Here is a 19,162-nt window from a genome sequence, read left to right on the forward strand (position 1 = left end):
CACTAAAAGTGGGTTCGCTTCTGCTGGCCTGCGCAGACCCATCAAAGCTGATCCTGGCGCCGCAAAAAAAAAACGCAGTTTGGAACTTGGAAGAGAACTGCACGTGCGCAAACGCAAGCGTTCAGTTCAAATCTGGAGCCGATGCGCTGGAAATCGTCCTGCAGTATGAACAGGAAGCTGTAGCCAGCATTACAGGATCCCCTCTTGGAAGCAATTCTCCAGTACAACATCAGCGCAAGTTGAATGTATATGCAAATCGGCGGGGGCACTTTGTGGATGTACAGTGGCACTCGGCTCAAGTTGTCAGCTTAGCTCACTTGGTAGCACTCTTGACCGGGAAGCAGAAGGGCTATGGGTTCAAACGGATTGAAGCACGTAACCTAAGCCGACAGCACAGAGCGTGTTCCCGAGAGCAGACCAGTGCAACTGAAAGCACTACACGGCCACTGGTGGGGCAAAAAGGGGAATGGGGGGGGGGGGGGGGGGTAGGGGAAGAAATGAAATGAATGGAAGGCCAAAATCCCAAATAGTTGACTATCTGGGAAAGGTATTTGGGCTGGAGGAGCTCACCGAGACAAGAGTGGGTAAGCCTGTGGGAGGGATTTATTGGCAAGATGTTAAATTTAACATATTAAGGGATAGACAGCCAATGTAGTGCAGCAAGGATATTGGAGGGGGGGGGGGGGGTTGCTGGAACATTGAGACAGTGGGATAAAAAGGACATGAGCGGTAGAGTTTTGGACAAGTTTCTGAAGGGAGGAGGACAGGAGGCCAACACAGAGTAGTGGTGCAGTCAAGTCTAGCGGTGACAAAGACATGTACAAGGGTTTCAGCATTGGATTGGGGGGGGGCGGGTAAAGGAAGAAAGTTGCGATTACAACTGCAAATCCTCAGGTCTCCATGGCCCGAGAGAAGCGATCAGTCAATCAATAAACAAAAAAAAGGCTCCGCATGAAAAACATTTTAAACATAGAGTCTCAGAAAAAGATGCATTTTGTTTACTCCAAAGTAATTTTTCCAGGAGTAAAATTGCTTAAAAAAATCAGCGCTGCTACAACAGCAGAAGTTAGATGTATTAATCGGACCCGTCACAAAATGGTTATGATGTGGGTCCAGACTCGCAAACCCACAGGCAGGTCTGAATCCACTTCAAATGTCAGCATTTGACGATGACAGGGAGGGAAAAATAAACAATAGACTTTAACTGCACTGGTTTACCAACAAGAACAGGTCACCCTTTCACCCTCCTCATTTGGGAAACCCAAGCACTCCCCCACAGGATCTAAACCAGCAAATAAAGCAGGAGACAACCTTCTGGTGCAACTTGGTACTCGGTCCAAATCCAGCTCAAGAAACTGCAGCGGACCAACTAGAGCTCAGGAGGAACGTTGCTTCTACCCAGCAACCCTCCCCTCCACCGCCCCTCCCCACCCCTCCAAGAGCAGCGATTATGTGGAACAGACGCCCCGAGTAAAAACAACACTGCGTATCGAGCAACTGCTCGGAAAAGAAAGCATCTGGTTCAGAAGTGACCTGTAGGTTATTGAACACAAACGGTCGCTGTGCTGCTCCTCCCAAAAAATTGTTATCGGAGGAAAACTTTCAGCCAGGAGTGGACAGTGGAGGCTGTACATGGATTGATATTCCAGAGTTTTGCTCGGTTATCTTCGGGGGCGGGGGAAGGGGAAATCTGAGGAAGAATTTTTTTTGCAGAACTTCGCCTCAGGAGGAGATCAAATAGCGGAGTCGACAGTGAGGAAGGTTGGATATGGCCTGTGGAAAGAATCAGCTTGTTCTTATTCTCTCTTACCAGACTTAACCTGAAACACTGTTGCCAGCCGGCAATTGCTTGCCTTTTACAGCTGCAGTTTCTGAAATTTATAAAAGAAAACGCAGAAAATTTTGTACTGTCAAGCTGGATTCCTTAAAAATAAGAATTATATATAAAAGAAAATGAGCAAATCCTGTTCCCATCACCAACAAGGTCATACACCACTTAAAATATGCCATCGGGATTCAAAATGAGAATACCAAGTTGCCCCTCTTTCTCTCCCCCCACCCCCCCTTTTTAAAAAGGTGCTGAGGCCTCGCTGGGATGTCGTTCCACCAGTAGCAGCCTCCCTGCAATACCTCACCCAAGTGCCTCTTTACCGTGTGTGAGCACAGAGACATCTGAGCGTCATTCGACCGTGAGTGCTATCGCAGCCCAGCCTGAACCTGCTCTCACCAGATCGGCATAGCAAACACATAGCGGTGGTTAGCGATCGGAGAGAGAAGTCAGACATACAAACGAGAACCTGCCTTTAAAATCCGTACTTAAACTGGCTTATGAGTAGAGTTGCCAAACGGTCATCGGACACTTCTGCATACAACACGACTCCTTTCTTTATGGAGAGTATAAAAGTCTCACTTTCCAATTCCCTCTTCTGCCCCACCCTGCTTCCAATTTTCTCCCTTCATCTCTTGAAGATAGTGAATCACGTTGAGGTCCAGTGCCACAGGCACGAGCTGTCCCCTACGGGCGGGAAAGTGGAGTTGAGGCCAATATCAGATCAGCCATGATCTTATCGAATGGCGGAGCAGGCTCGAGGGGCCGAATGACCTACTCCTGCTCCTATTTCTTATGTTCTACATTATGTCGCCCATGTGGCCATTCTTCACGTATTTCCCTAGACAGCTATTCCACCGTGTTGTGAGCACCATAGCCAAGCTTGGGTCTACTTTCCACAGCAAGGGTCTCTGTACAACCGTGAGGAGTGGGATCTCTGGCTATTTACCCCTTGTAAGCCCAGCTAAATTGTTGCATTTACATCCCCATCACGGCCGATACCACTTGAAACTGATACAGACCAGGCATCAAATCTGGGATTTCCTGGTTATGGCTCAAGTTTTCATACTGGAGAGTGCCATGACCAACTCACGTTTTTATGTTTAAAATTTTTTTTTTTTTTTTTAAATAAAAAGTACAGCGTCAGTGGCACCCTGGATGTAGGGACAGAGGATTCAATCTCCCCATCGTCCCTCCACAGGGAGAACAGTAACCGGGAGACCAAACGCTAAATGGAAACCAAGCTTCTTCCCAAGGTGGGAGCAAGGCAGGAAGAACGTGGTTGCAGGAAGTATCCACACCGCGCTGCGTTTGCACATGTCCGGGCAGCTGATCAAGACAGACCCCGCTCAGTCCCAGGTACATCGCCCAGGTGGGTCAAAGAGAAACCAGTTAGCCCTGACCAGAAGGTAAAACATACCGCAGCAATATCTCAAACCAAAGGGTCGACTTAATTACCATTTCAAGATTTACAACGAGCTTACACACTGTTCAGAAAGAGAGACTTTTTAAAAAAAGTTTGCATCATCAAACTTTTACCAACCTGGACAAGAATCATATTCAGTTTTCCAAGATAAACTTTATCTTTCTAGAAGAAAAGACAAAAACATGTTAATTAAAACCTGAAAATGAAGTTATTTAGCCTCAACATTCATTTTTAAATTAACATGGACATTCACTCCCTCCACCACCGACGTACCGTGGCTGCAGTGTGTACCATCTACAAGATGCACTGCAGCAACTCGCCAAGGCTTCTTCGGCAGCACCTCCCAAACCCGCGACCTCTTCCACCTAGAAGGACAAGGGCAGCAGGCGCATGGGAACGCCGCCACCTCCAAGTTACACACACCATCCTGACTTGGAAATATATCACCATTCCTTCGTCGTCGCTGGGTCAAAATCCTGGCACTCCCTCCCCAACACTACTGCGGGAGTGTCTTCACCGCACGGGACTGCAGCGGTTCAAGGCGGCGGCTCACCGCCACCTTCTCGGGGGCAATTAGGGGCGTACAATAAATACCAGCCTTGCCAGAGATGCCCGCATCCCGTGAATGAATCATTCTGTTTTTAAAAAACATTCTAGAAAAAAAATAATCACACGTGGGTGAAATTTCTCCGTGGGTTAAAGGGGAAAAAATAAAGTCAGCGTTCTTGCCCCAAATTGCCACATAAGTGTGAATGCCAACCAAGGACAGGGTCCGACTCGACTATGATGTCACCCCCCCGCCCCCACCCCAGTCAATCAGCCTGCTCTGCGCGCAATATTTAAAACCCGTATTTTGTGAAAGCAATGAAAACCTCCCTTTCCTCCCTCCGACTGACATTCATTCCTGCAGTTTCATTAGATGGGTAAGAAGAATAAAAAACCAAATTATTATTTAAATGGAGAGAGACTATAGAATGCTGCGGTCGAGGGATCCTCGTCCATGAAACAGAGGGCTAAAAATTGAGTAGCGCCCCAATTGAGTTGCTAACTTCGCCGGGACACTAAACCTGGAAAAATTAGCGCCCCCACGCCGGACATGGAGTGGTTGCGCCCCAAGAGGGAAGCGGGATGCTACTGGCGGCGCCCCGCATCCCTCTTGGGGCGCTGCGAGTGAATATCACAGCGCTACGTGTTGCAGCGCCATGCGCTGCGACACGTCGCGCCACGGTATTGCAGGCCTTCCTCCCCTTCTTAAAGGGGAGGGGCCTTGTGCAGCGCGGCCTGGGGCCCAGCTGGGCGCACGGGGATTGGGAATGCAGGCAAAAGAGCCCGGCACTCGAGAAGTGCCGGGCTCTTGGAGTGCAGCCGGCACTCCGGGGGGGGGGGGGGGGGGGGGGGGTTCAGGAGGCCGGGGACGGGATCGCAGGCAGGCAGCCAGCAACAAAAATGGCCGCCCCGCACCTCGCCTTTAAATTGTGCCTCCCCGGCCGCAGGTACGCCCCCCTGACCCTGTTGGACATAACGTCTGTCGGTAAATCAGGGGGCGCTCCCGAAGATCGCGGCCGGGGCGTGAGCGGGGCGCTGCGCACACCAATGACGTCATCGCCAGCAGCGCAACCGGTTAGCGCCACCACTAACCTCCCGCCGAATTTTGCGGAGGCGTGGGCAGTGCCGCACCCGGGCGCTAGTTGGTTTGCGCCCCACTTAGCGCCCTCTTAAGGCGCCAACAACTGAATTTTTCCCCCTGAAAGTTAGCAAGCAGGGAGGCAAATGGAATGTTGGCCTTTATTGCAAGGGGGTTGGAGTTATAAAAGTGGGGAAGTCTTGATACAACTGCTACAGGGCGCTGGCAAGACCACACCTAGAGTACTGCGTACAGTTTTGGTCTCCATATTTAAGAAAGGATATATTTGCTTTGGAGGCAGTTCAGAGAAGGTTCACTCGGGTGATTCCGGAGATGAAGGGGTTGTCTTATGAGGAAAGGTTGGGCCTATACTTATTGGAGTTTAGATGAGAGGTGATCTTATTGAAATATAAGATTCTGAGGGGGGTTCGGCAGGGTAGATGCAGGGAGGGTGTTTCCCCTCATGGGGAAATCTAGAACTAGGGGGCATAGTTTCAGAATAAGGGGTCACCCATTTAAAATGGAGACGGAGGAAGAATTTCTTCTGAGGGTCGTGAATCTTTGGAATTCGCTACCCCAGAGAGCTGTGGAGGCGGAGTCAGAGTATATTCAAGGTGGAGATAGACAGATTTTTGAGTGACAGGGGAGTCAAGGGTTATGGGGAACGGGCAGGAAAGTGGAGCTGAGGCCAAAATCAGATCAGTCGTGATCTTATTGAATGGCGGAGCAGGCTCGAGGGGCCAAATGGCCTACTCCTACTTCTTATGTTCGAGTTTCGTCTGTTGGGTCACCCACCCCCTGAAGCCGCACATGGAAGCATAGGACTAAAGTGGCAGGGGGAGGGACACACCCCAATCTACATCGAAGGGGCTGAGGTGGAGGGGGTCAGCAGCTTCAGATTCCTGGGTGTATTCATTACGGAGGACTTAACGTGGTCCCATCACATCGACGTCGTAAGAAAGAAGGCATGCCAACGCCTGTTCTTCCTCAGGAGACTGAGGAAATTTGGAATGTCCCCCCAGATTCTCACCAACTTCTACCGGTGCACCATCGAGAGTATCCTGTCCGGCTGCATCACTACCTGGTATGGCAACTGCACCGCCACAGACCGCAAGGCTCTACAGATGGTGGTGAAAGCTGCACAAGATACTATAGGAATTAAACTGCCTGCTGTGCAGGATATCTACCCCGAGAGGTGCCGGGGGAAGGCCCTGAGAATCATCAGAGACACGAGCCACCCCAGCCACAAGCTCTTCGCCCTGCTCCCATCCGGTAAAAGATACCAAAGTATACGGTCTCATACCAGCAGGTTTCGAAACAGCTTCTACCCCCAGGCCATAAGACTCATGAACGAATAATTTATTATTTATTACTGTTTTATTTATTATTACTGTATTTCTATTAGTATTTTTATCATCGCTATGCCATATTTATTCCAATGTTGGGAGGACTCGTAAAAAATCAACATTTCATTGTGCAGTACACACATCTGCTGCATATATATGACAAATAAAAATTGAATTGAATTGAATAGGGGAAGGAGAGACAGAAAAAAAATGGAACGACGAGAGAGAATTCAAAGGATTAGCCAAGGAACCAAAATCTCCAGGGTTAAGGATCAGACATGAACAAGAAAAAACATTGAAATGATATTCAAAGTACATAATTTTTACTTTACCTCCAAGGTCTCTGAAGATGTTTTAATAATTAAGCCAACAACATACTTTTTTATTCCTGCAAGGGGGAAAGTGGGGGGAAAAGTTAGAAATATTAATAAAGTGTCTGATTTTTTTTTAAAACACACACACTGGAGACAGTAGGAAAACTGTACAACTTACCTTCACACTGATTTCTCGGAAGTATTTTCCAACGAGTTTTGATCACATTTTCCAGTATCTGCAAGGCATAGTACTGAGAAACAAAGATTTAAAAAACCATCAGTGCTGTTTTAATAATATAGAAGAATGCAAAACGTAACTGTACCACTTCTGATCCACCCCCCTTCCCCCAACAAAGTTTGGAGGTCTCCCTGAATCGTTTCTGGCCAAGATGATGCAGCGGATAGTGCATCACATCTCAAGTCCGTGCTACTGAGCAGCCAGTAAATGGGCAGCAGCCCACTGGGGGTGGGGCAAGACAGAAATACGACATTTCAGAAGGAGATCGATAACTCTCAACGTGGAGAGCGGCAGGGAAAGCCCCCCCCCCCAACCCAATAGTCTGGAAATTGGTCATCAATGCATCCTACCATCAGTTACTTCTGGCATGCATACCAAATAATTACGGTTCATCAACAGTCAACGCCATGTTTCTCCTACCCGCCCCCCACCCCCACACCAACTCATCCCACCAGTAGCTGTCCATACAGACAGCCATTTTAAGCTGCCAACATACAGAACTCTGGTTTACAAGGTAAAGATTGCTAACACTTTTATAGTCATGAAGTCATAACGGCACAGAAGGAGGCCATTCGGCCCATCGAGACCGTGCCGGCTCTCTGTAGAGCAATCCAGTCAGTCCCATTCCTCCGCTCTTATCCCCGTAGCCCTGCAAGTTTATTTCCCCTCAGGCGCCTATCCAGTCTCCCCTTGAAAACATTGAGTGTCTCCGCTTCCACCACTTCCGTCGGCAGCGAGTTCCAGGTCCTCACCACTCGCTGCGTAAAAAGGTTTTTCCTCACATCTCCCCTGCATCTCTTGCCCAAAACCTTAAATCTGTGCCCCCTGGACCTTGTACCATCAACTAGTCATTTTCTTCTTCTGTCCCAAAGCATACCATTCCCTATCCAGCAGCACCTTGGAATCTCGACATTTAGCACTTTGATTACCAAAAGATTGGACAAGTGATCCCAGGGAAGGAGTGCGAGATTCTGAGAGAGAAGTGATCAAATCATCCTTCAGGCCACTCTATGTCGTTACCTGAAAATCCACGAGTACAGAAGAATCAGGAGTGATCTAACTGAAATGTTTTAGATGATTGAAGGGTTTGACAGGGTAGAGAAAGAGAAACTATTCCCTGTGGTGGGAGAGTCCAGAACAAGGCGACATAACCTTAAAATTAGAGCTAGGCCGTTCAGGGGTGATCTCAGGAAACACTTCTTCACACAAAGGGTAGTTTCCTACATTACAACATTGACTACACTTCAAAAGTACTTAATTGGCTGTAAAGCACTTTGGGACATCCTGAGGTTGTGAAAGGCAAGTCTTTCTTTGGTGGAATTCTGGAACACTTTCCCCCAAAACGCTCTTGAGGCTGGGGGTCAACTGAAAATTTCAAAACTGAGATTGATGGATTTTTGTTAGCCAAGGGTATGAAGGGTTATAGAACCAAGGGTAGACGGAGTTAAGATACAGATCAGCCACGATCTAACTCAACCCAAGCTCTGGAATTCCCTGCCTAAACCTGTCCGCCTCGCTACCTCTCTTTCCTCCTTTAAGACGCTCCTTAAAACCTACCTCTTTGACCAAGGTTTTGGTCACCTGCCCTAATTTATCCTTGTGTGGATTGGGGTCAATTTTTTTTGTCTTAAAATACTCCTGCGCAGCGCCTTCGGGACGTTTTACTACGTTAAAGGTGCTATATAAATACAAGTTGTTGTTGAATGGCAGAACAGGCTCAAGGGGCTGAATGGCTTCCTCTTGTTCTTGTGTTCCTCGAAGGGAGATTTTTTCTCTCTCTCTCGCTCAAGATTTCCATGTAAATATGTCTAAAAAGTTAATTAAAGCGAGCAGCTGTAATTGGATTTTAATAATAGCCATTACCTAATTGGAGTTAACTGGCTACAGTGCAAGGGTTTATCATCAAGCAATCCGCTGTCTCTGTTGGTCGTTTCAGCAGCCCCACTTTCGGCTGCTATTTAACAGCTCACCTCAGTATTTCCTTTTTGCATTCTTCTGAAGACGCCACTTGCAAAAGCAGCGAGGCGCTTTACAGCATTACTGAAAGCTACCCTATTTCCACAAAAAAAATATACAGGAAACTTTCGTTTATCCGGAGGTTAAATGTCCGGAAAGCTCTATCTAACGGCAAAATTCAGGAGTCGGTTCAGATCATTTTTTTTCTTTTTTGTTGCTTCTTTTCTCCAGTCCTGGCTCTGCGTCTCTGTAGCTAAGCAACAGCTTCAGCTAGACGCTTGCAAGCTGCGCCGACTGTTTTGAAGCTGTTGCTAAGCAACAGGGTTTGTTGCTTCACACGGAGCTCTGAGCTCCCTATGTTTTAACATTAGCGCTGGTTTCTACAGCAGTTTTGATCGAACGGCACCAGCTCGGTCCCGTCGGTGCCGGATACCAGAAAGTTTCCTGTATAATGGGTTGTCTTTTATTTCCCCTTCGGATTGTTTTTGTAACCAGTTAGGAATTTTCTTTTTGGCATCTTACTTACCTTTGTGTTCATATTCTGGGAAAATTCGAGAATGGTGTCTACCCTGGTCCAAGCATCTGGATGCTCTTTTAAATGGGTTAATATCTCTTGTGCCATCCGTTGCTGGGAAAACAGAAAAGCACTGAACTTAGTGGGACCATAATTTATTCACAGACCATCATTTACTTCTTTTAAAAAGCAAAGCATGAATAAAATTGCTTAAAAAAATAAAATTTATATAGAGCCAAGAGAAAGATCGCCAGCCAGCGGTTTTATTCTTACCTGCGGGCCCTCCCCATGGTACAAGCAATTTACAACATTATCCAGCAGGTTAATGTCGAGCTTCTGATTGAAGTCCAGAAGCTGACGTGCAGGGTGGTCGGTTGTCATAATTGTTGGCATGGGGTCCTGCAACAGAGGAAAAATGGATCAGACAATGGGGCAAAAAAAACGACAGGATGTTATTTCTCCTTTTCCTCTCTGTCCCACCACCACATTTTATTCTTTCTTCTCCCAAAGGCATTGATTCACGTTGGGATACTATACTACAACAGTGGCCACACTTCGAAAGTACTTCATTGGCTGTAAAAGTGCTTTGGGATGTCTCAAGGTCATGAAAAGCGCTATAGAAATGCACCTTTCATGACCTCCGGGAGGGAGGGGGCGGGGAGAAAGGGAGACTAGTTTGCCTTGGTTTTCCGAGGCTGGAGGCCCAACATGGGAAACAAATTCGATTCAAAAATCGCTGTCCAGTGATCTCTGCTGGAAAAGTGCATGTCCATGCTCATCTGCTGAGGACAGGGATACATGGACCTATGTTGTCTCCTCCCATGTTGGGAAACAAGGCAGCCCATTTGCACATATAGCATGGCCCCACAAGCAGCAATGCGATAATGACCAGGTCATCTGTTTCAGTGAAGTCGGTTGAGGGGTAAATACTGGCCAGAACACCAAGGAGAACGCCCCTGCTCTTCTTCGAAATAGTGCTATTGAGTCTTTCACATGCGTCAGAGGGGGCAGACGGGGCCTCGGTTCTTCCAACATCCGACAGTGCAGCGCTCCTCGAGTACTGCACTGGAGTGTCAGCCTGGATTATGTGCTCAAATATCTGGAGTGGGGCTTGAAACCACAACCATCTCGGACTCAGAGGCGAGAGTGCTACCAACTGTGCCAAGGCCGACACATTATTGATAGCTAACATGCGGTGCAGCCAAGAAAAACAAAACAATGGGAGCACAGAGAAAACGAAACCAAATCTGGGTTGGATTAATCACTTACTTTCAGCTTGCCAGAGTCCTTCTAATGTAATACTAAAATGTAGCCACCATCTCATTCCCCCCATATCCCGAGTTCCATCAGGAACTGAAAAAGCTAACTCGGAGACCTAGGTTTGCCAATCAGCTGGCAAAACTTTGCTGCTTTTTGGACATGTAGGGCCGTATTTTGCGAACCGCACGAGGTGCGCAAGTTCTGGGTTTAGGCATGTGAGAAAACCCGGAACTTGCGATCCGTCAAGAATCTTCAACAGATCCTCCGCATCCCTGGGAAAAGGGCCCCCGGGGGTGGAGATTTGCGCTATTTGCCCAACTTCCGCCCGCTGAAAGGCCGTGGAATTCTTACGCCTGGTAAAAGCCGGCGTAAGGCCTGCTTTTACCAGCATGAAGAGTTTTAAAAAAATAGAAAAATAAAATGTCATCACTCATTTATACATTAAAAAAAACCTGTCCAATAAGTAAGTTTATTTTCAGCCCCTTTAAAACAATTTTTTTCAAAAAATTTAATGTTAAAAATATTTAATTAAATGCCATTTTAAATAATTTTATGTATGTAATGGTTTTTTTTAAAAAAATGTATTTTTTAAGTCATCCCCATTCATACTTATGGGGATTCTGTACGTACAGAACTATCAAAAGTATGAATGGGGATCCCCTTCTTTCATTGGTTGAGCCAACCCACGTGATCCATGGGGCGCTTGCGAACCGCCTGCACCCCTGGGATACGTGGGCCTCCAGGCATTTCTACCAGGGAGAGGCCCAGGATCGCGAAGCCTCCGTATCCCCCGCACCACCAGGTAAACGCGTAGAAAATTTGATGATTGGAGGCATCCGATCGCAAATTCAGGCCCGTACGCACAGAAATCCAACATCAGCCATTACAGAATATTTTAAAAGGCACAATTTACAAAAGAGTCACCTAAGGAGATGCCAACTTGAAATGGTTCCACTCCTTTATTCCACCCTCTGCGTTACATTTCCACTTTATAAGCCCGCTGCATTTCGCTGCCTATTTGTTTAAAAATAAGTCACACCACACGCTGCAGACTGGAGCTGAAGTGCAGGGTACCCAGCGCCCACAGATCCTCAAGAGATTGAGAGCAATGCAGTTAAGACAGACCCTGGTCGATTCCCCCCACCCCCAATTGAGGAGCAACTTACTCTTGCACACTTCTTTCAGAGATTGGGGGGGGGGGGGGGGGGGGGGGAGCAACATACAACATTGATGTTACCGAAATGGCTCTCTCTTTATTTGATGGTTGATATTGCAAATTTTTTTTTAATCAGACAGGTACTTCCAAATGCAAAAATGAAGTACCATTCAAAAGGAGAATTTCACTGGGGAGTTTAATCACTGAATGGGATTTGCAGGTCATCAGATGTTGGCATAAATACAATTCTCCTGCAGCGTACTTCAAACCGAGTGATTCGAATCGTACAATTCTACAGCTCAGGAGGCCATTCGATCCATCGTGTCTCTGCCAGCTCGCTCAAAGAACTGTCCACTTAGTCCCATCCTCCTGCTCTCCCCCCACCCATAGCTTTTAAATTGATTTTTTAAATATTTATCCACTTCCCTTTTAAAAGCCATTATGGATTCTCCTTCACAACTGTTTCTGGCAGGGGGGGTTCCATGTCCCAACAACCCTCGACATTAAAATAAAGTCCTACCACTCCAGTCTTGTGATGATCTTAAATTTATACCTTCTAGTTTCTGACCAGCGTACCATCCCACCACCCCCCCCTCCCCTACTCAACTTACATCATCAGAACTCCACGTTTGATCATCTCTTATATTGCTTCTTTATTTATCCTCCCCATACTAATAGGGGAGGGGGGTGGAAAGAGGGGAAAAGTGTCTCTAATTTCTATTACTCAAGCCTTGCATTGTTGAAATCATCATCATAGTGAATCTCTTTGGCTCCCTCTCCACAGTCTCAACATCATTCTTAAAAAGTAAAAACAAGTGCCCAAAATTGGATGCAATATTCTGACTGCCACCTAACCAATGATTTGTATAGGTTTAGCATTACCTCTTTGCTATTACTCTGCTGCCCGTATCCTAACTCGCACCAAGTGCCGTTCACCCATTACCACTGCGCGCACACTGACCACCAGTCTGGCAACGCCTCGATTTTAAAATTCTCATCCCGATTCCCGTCTCTGCAACCTCCTCCAGCCCTACACCCCTCCAAGATTTCTGCACTCCTCTAATTCTGGCCTCTTGCGCATCCCCGATTTTTAAATCGTGCCACCACTGGCGGCCGTGCCTTCAGCTGCCTGGGCTCCAAGCCTCTCTACCTCCTTTAAGACATTGCTTAAAACCTACCTCTGACACCTTTCCTAATATCCCGTGTAACTTAGTGTCAAATTTTGTTTGCGAACACTCCCGTGAAGCGCCTCGAGACGTTTTACATTAAAGGCGGTATATAAATGTAAGTGGTTGTTGTATTCTACGCCCCGATTTATAAAACCTATTACTCCGCATTCTTGTAACAAACATCTTTATCAGCCCGCTCACTCATTTTTAAAGATTTGTATATCTAATTCTTCAGTCCCTCTGCTCCTCAAAGTTTTACAATGTACTATACAGAAGTATGGATCATACATTCCTTTTTTAGCTCCGTAACTTTATCCTTGACTATTTCCACGCATTTGCATCCAAACCTGCCAATTGGAGCTCGACTGTGATCGCAGCTCATTTTTTAAAAACTTGCATTTCTATAGCGCCTTTCACGACCTCAGGACGCCCCAAAGTGCTTTACAGCCAATGAAGTACTTTTGAACTGTTGTAGGAAATGCAGCAGCCAATTTGCACACAGCAAGCTCCCACAATGTGATAATGACCAGATAATCTGTTTTGGTCATACTGGTCGAGGAATAAATATTGGCCAGGACACCGGGGATAGCTCTCCTGCTCTTCTTCGAAATAACGCCATGGGACCTTTTACATCCACCCGAGAGCAGACTTGACTTCGATTTAACGTCTCATCCGAAAGATGGCACCTCCGACAGTGCAGCACTCTCTCTCAGTATTGCATTGGAATGTCAGCCTAGATTTTTGTGCTCAAGTCACTGGAGTGGGACTTGAATCCACAACCTTCTGACTCAGGAGGAGGGCGTGCTACCCACAGTAAGGAATAAATGAAAAACCAAAACCACAATGATCAGGTCAGGCTGCCGTCTAATTAATCCCCTGCATTTCTAGAAGTCTCAGCTATGATGCCTTCCACAGCCAAACAGGCTAGCAACACTCACTATCCAGGCTCACATCAACAGCCAGTTGAACAAGAAAAAAAAAATCTGTAGTGGCCTTGACCAGTATAACCTAACCTCAGTCAGGGGGAGAAGCAACTCTTATGGGATGGGGGGGTCAGTATCAGATGTGGCAGAATAAGAAGCAGTCTCTCCGTGACATAGTATTTACAGCACAGAAACAGGCCATTCGGCCCAACAGGTTCATGCCAGTGTTGATGCTCCACACGCGCCTCCTCCCACCCCTCTTCATCTAACCCCATCTACATATCCTTCTATTCCTTTCTCCTTCATGTGCTGATCTAGCTTCCCTTTAAATGCATCTGTGCTATTTGCCTCAGCCACTCCCTGTGGTAGCAAGTTCCACACTCTAACCACTCTCTAGGTAGAGGTTTCTCCTGAATTCCCTATTGGATTTATTAGTGGCTATTTGGGTACACTCGTGGGATAGGTCCCACTGAGCGAGTGCCTATTTCGTCCACGGTGTCAATGTCCAGCGAATCATCACAGGCCAAGGAGGGCTGCGGTACTCGGGTGTTAGGGAGGACCGGGTAGATCTTTCGTGAATACGGGCGGCCAGCACAGGTCTCACCATGGAAGCCACCACCAAGGTAGAGGCGAAACCGAGTCATCGTTGTGAGGTTACGGTTAATCGCCCTTTAAATCATCATCTGATGTGTACGAAGCTTTATTATAATAGACATGCATTATCATAACAAGCAGCACATCAACGATAACAAATAACCAACCATCGGTGGTACTACTACTACTAGGTTCCATACCCACAACATGGGGCTCTGGTAGTGAAATTGCGGACAGTTTTTAGATAGCGCAGTCTCTCTGACTGTTTCTAGAGGTGCTTCTCCTCAATGTCCTTTTTGACACCAACTTGGAGAATCTTCTCGTGGCCCCCGAGCCCTTGGAATGGCGGCAACTTTCCTATCCAGGGTAACCAGTGTTGATTAACCGCTGTTGGTTGTGTTCAAATCGTCTTTACTCTCGCCTGGTCACAATCTTAATTGGCAGAGTCTGGTTTGGTCAGCCCTGTAGGAGGAAGCCCGATGTCGGGCTCTTGTCTGGGCCCCATCCCAGTTTGAACACCCGATGGGTAATCAAAGTGGATCATTTTTCTTAGGTTTGCTCTCTTATTTTTATGGCCCCTAGTTCTGGTCTTCCTCTGCAAGTGGATCTTCTCTACATCTACCCTATCAAACCCTTTCATATTCTTAAAGACCTCCATCAGGTCACCCCTCAGTCTTTTTTCTAGAGAGAAAAGAGCCCCAAGCCTGTTCAATCTTTCCCCACAGGTCTAATATCATTCTACCTGTGCAATCAATAGTAGTTGGGAGCGTTGACGAGTCTTTCACACAGCCAGCAGACCACTGCATTGGACATTGGCCGATTCAGAACCATTCCTGCACGTTCAGGATAGCGCCGGGAATGCGGAGCAACATTTCTGGGAGCAGCCCCAGATTCCAAACCAGTAGTACCGGTGTAGAACTGCCAGCAGCTAAGCACGCCTAGAGACACCCTTTTCCACAAACGGATTTGTCTGAAGGGAGGTTGCAGTCCAGTTATTCGCCATGCACGAACTTGCCCCACATTCAAAACTAAAATAAAAACCCCTTCATAAAAAAAGAAGTCAGAAAATGCATAACATGCATCTCACCGATCGAAAAGTCAGCAGCAACTTCAGAACAAATCTTCCTTTAAAAAAACGTTCTTCGGGGAGTATATACTGTATAAAAACAAAATCCTCCCTTGACAATGGCATCTCATCCAGGTATACAAGTCCTCCAGACACTGGCACCTATCCAAGTGCTCGTTTTTCCCCCCCAAACATAAGCCCACCAAATAAGAGGCTATTCGGCCAAGACAGTCATCACAACAGAGTCTGACCACGCCCCCCCCACCACTCAACACAAAAAAGCAAAATACTGTGAATACTGGAAATCAGAAATAAAAGTAGGAAAAAAAAATGCTGGGAAATTCTCAGCAGGTCAGACAGCATCTGTGGAGAGAGACAAAGACAGAGAGCGTGAGAAACAGGAGTTAACATTTCAGGTCGATCAGAACCTGAAACGTCAACTCTCGTTTCTCTCTCCACAGATGCTGCCTGTCCGGCTTGAGTGTTTGCCAGAATTTTCTCTCTCTGTTTGATCCATCACGCCACATTTAAAAACACACAAAACATTCTTGCAGGATTCGATTGAAAGCAATATTGTTCCACCCCAGCCCGAGGCTGATGAAGGCAATGCTGGCCAATCAAATGTGACATTGAATAAAACTAAACTGGTTCCACGCACATAAAAAAAATCTGCAGAAAAACACCAACATTAAAAAAAGACACACAAGGATTAAATTAGTTCCAATACACAACATGAAATCTAACCAGTCTTTAAACTATTTGAGACAGTAAGGGAAAAAAAAAAGGTCTCGGGCCCAATACTTGCAACACGTAAAACAGAGTTTCCCCAGAGCATTTTAGTGACACAAATTCACAAGCAAGAAAAGTTGTTCACAGAATGATGCAGCACAGGAGGAGGCCGCCATTCGGCCCATCGTGTCTTAGGTAGAGCTGTCCAATTAGTCCCACTCCCCTGCCCTTTCCCCGTAGCCCTGCAAATCTTTTTCCTTTTCCAGTATATATCCAATTCCCTTTCGAAAGTTACTACTGAATCTGTTTCCACCCCCCTTTCACAGGCAGTGCATTCCAGGTCATAACTCCCTGCATAAACACGGATCCAAATTTTTCCCTTTTAAAAGATGCAACACGTGCCTAATTAAAGATTGACACGTACAAAATTGCCAATGAAAGCTCCCTTTGTGAGGTTTTTTAAAATATTCTGCCACAAATTAATCAATTAAATTGTAGGGCTTTGCAATTCCTCTCTCTGCCACCTCACCACCTCTCCCATCCGGCAAGTTCCCAATCATCAATACTCGTTCATCTTGTTGCTGCATTCATTTATAATTGTTGTCTTTCTTTCTCTCTCTCTCCCCCCTTCCAGAAAGAACTTGTACGTATATAGCCCCTTTCACCAGCTTTACAGCCAATGAAATAGCTTAAGTGTCATTATTAGCATTCTAATGTAGGAAACACAACAGTCAATTTGCACACAGCAAGGTCCCACGAACAATGAAATAATAACCAGATGATCTGTTTTAGTGACGTTGGTTAAGAGATAAATGTTGGCCAGGACACCGGGGAGAACTCCCCTGCTTTTCCTCGAAATAGCACCACGTGATCTTGAACGCTCACCTGAAAGGGAAGACGGGGCCTCGGTTTAACATCTCATCTGAAAGGCGGGCACCTCAGACAGTGCAGCACTCCCTCAGTACTGCACTGGAGTGTCGGCCTGGATTTTTTGTGCTCAAGTCCCTGGAGTCCCACGACGTTCTGACTCGGGGGCGAGAGTGCTGCCCGCTGAGCCACAGCCCACACCTTTACGTACGTGACAATTTATGCACAGTGCATGGGGAGTTACAGGTACAGACTTGTGCCCATCACTCCCTGTGGCACTCCTCGGAGTAGTCCTCGTGCAAGATCTAATTGAGGCATGGATCATATCAAAAAAAAGTCAGTCAGTAGCACTGATGTATACCATATACTTTCTTGGCACTCATCACGCTCAAAACAAGACAACGGCACGATTTCACCACCTCCCACTCCCACCCCCAAGCCGGGGAGGGAAGAATTAAAACAAGTTCCTCCTATTGTACATAATGTGCTGGTGGTTCGATGCATTACCTATTGTGGTACAGGATCATACAGGAAAAAACCCAACTTCAATCCTTGGTCTGTACTGAGTTCACCCACATGCAGCTATATAAACTAAATAGTGCAATTTCAAAGGGGGTGCAGGTACAGAGACACCTTGGGGTTTACATACACAAATCTTTGAAGGTGGCAGAACAAGTTGATGAGGCGGTTAAAAAAAAGCATATGGGATCATCGGCTTTATAAATAGAGGCATAGGAGTAAAGAAGCAAGGTTATGCTTAACTTTTATAAATCACTGGGTTCGGCCTCAGCTGGAGTATGGTGTTCAATTCTGGGCACCACAATTTAGGAAGGCTGTCAAGGTTTTGGAAAGGAGGCAGAACGGTACCAGGGATGAGGGGCTTCAGTTATGTGGAGGGGCTAGAGAAGCTGTGATTATCCTCCTTAGAGCAGAGAAGGTTAAGGGGAGATTTAAATCGAGGTGTTCAAAATTATGAAGGGTCTTGATAGAGTAGAGTAAATAGGGAGAAACACTTACCACTGGCAGGAAGGTCGACAACCCAGAGGACACAGGTTTAAGATAATTGGCAAAAGAACCTAGTGGGAAAGGGAAGTTGGTTTTTTTAACGCAGCGAGTTACGAGTTTGGATGATCAGCCATGATCTCATTGAATGGCGGAGCAGGCTCGAGGGGCCGAATGGCCTACGCCTGCTCCTATCTTGTATGGTTCTACGAGCTGGAATGCACTGCCTGAAAGGGTGGTGGAAGCAGATACAATAGTAGCTTTGAAAAACGGGAAAGTGCAGGTGGGTGGGACCAACTGGGGCTAAAGCTACAGTACAAATCCAGAGCTGAGTCCAGACCTAACTGCGCAACAAAGTGGTGTGAAAGCCCTGGATTTGCTGCTCACACCGCTTAGGTTTGGGACCGCGTGGAGTATAACTCCAGTTCAGCATCAAATGTCCCCTGGATATCCCAAGCCAACTTAGTGAGACACCCACAACCTGCGCTTCCAAAACATTTTTTTCAAAACCATTAGATGGGGATTTCTGTGCCCACCAAACACACAGGAGTTCCTTGCGCGGCAGAAGAATTCCACTTGGCGCCCGGCAGTATAAATGCGAAATTGACCTGTCTTTTTACGGCGGCGCTAAACACTACCGCCACGACCTGCTGCGCCTGCAGGTCATGACGTCGGTCGAGCATGCAATACTCTGATGGACGGGCCACATCGTCCGCATGCTCGATACGAGACTCCCGAAAACAAGCGCTCCACTCGGAGCTCCCACACGGGCAAGAGAGCCCCATGTGGGCAGAGGAAACGCTTCAAGGACAGCCTCAAAGCTTCCTTGAAAAAGTGCAACATCCCCAACCGACACCTGGGAATCCCTGGCCCAAGACCGCACAAAGTGGAGGAGAAGCCGCCGGAAAGGCGCCGAACACCTCGAGTCTCTTCGCTGGGAGCAAGCGGAAGTCGAGCGCAAGCAGTGCACGTCAACCCAAGCACCCCACCCACCCGCCCCTTCAACCACCGTCTGCCCCACCTGAGACAGAGACTGTAGGTCCTGTCCCGCATTGGACTCAGTCACCCGAGAACTAATTTTTAGTGTGGAAGCAAGGCGGGGGAGTCCAGAACCAGGGGTCACAGTCTAAGGATAAGGGGTAAGCCATTT

At 47.0% G+C, this 19,162-nt stretch overlaps 1 protein-coding gene across 1 annotated transcript in view; it reads right to left on the minus strand.

Moving 5' to 3' along the window:
• LOC147109083 (exportin-1-like) overlaps nucleotides 1-19,162 on the minus strand; it is an 87,018-nt gene that overhangs the window by 51,214 nt on the left and 16,642 nt on the right. The window contains exons 2-6 of the mRNA XM_086002673.1: nucleotides 9,520-9,645; nucleotides 9,259-9,360; nucleotides 6,717-6,789; nucleotides 6,557-6,612; nucleotides 3,372-3,416 (exon numbers count right to left, since the gene is read on the minus strand). Of these exons, the coding sequence (XP_085858799.1) occupies nucleotides 3,372-3,416; nucleotides 6,557-6,612; nucleotides 6,717-6,789; nucleotides 9,259-9,360; nucleotides 9,520-9,639 (396 nt within the window). The 5' untranslated portion in view covers nucleotides 9,640-9,645. The remainder of the gene's footprint in view (nucleotides 1-3,371; nucleotides 3,417-6,556; nucleotides 6,613-6,716; nucleotides 6,790-9,258; nucleotides 9,361-9,519; nucleotides 9,646-19,162) is intronic.

Source organism: Somniosus microcephalus, chromosome 12 (assembly GCF_052327205.1).
Source record: "Somniosus microcephalus isolate GS21.2 chromosome 12, FLI_Smic_1.0, whole genome shotgun sequence".
Lineage (NCBI taxonomy): Eukaryota > Metazoa > Chordata > Chondrichthyes > Squaliformes > Somniosidae > Somniosus > Somniosus microcephalus.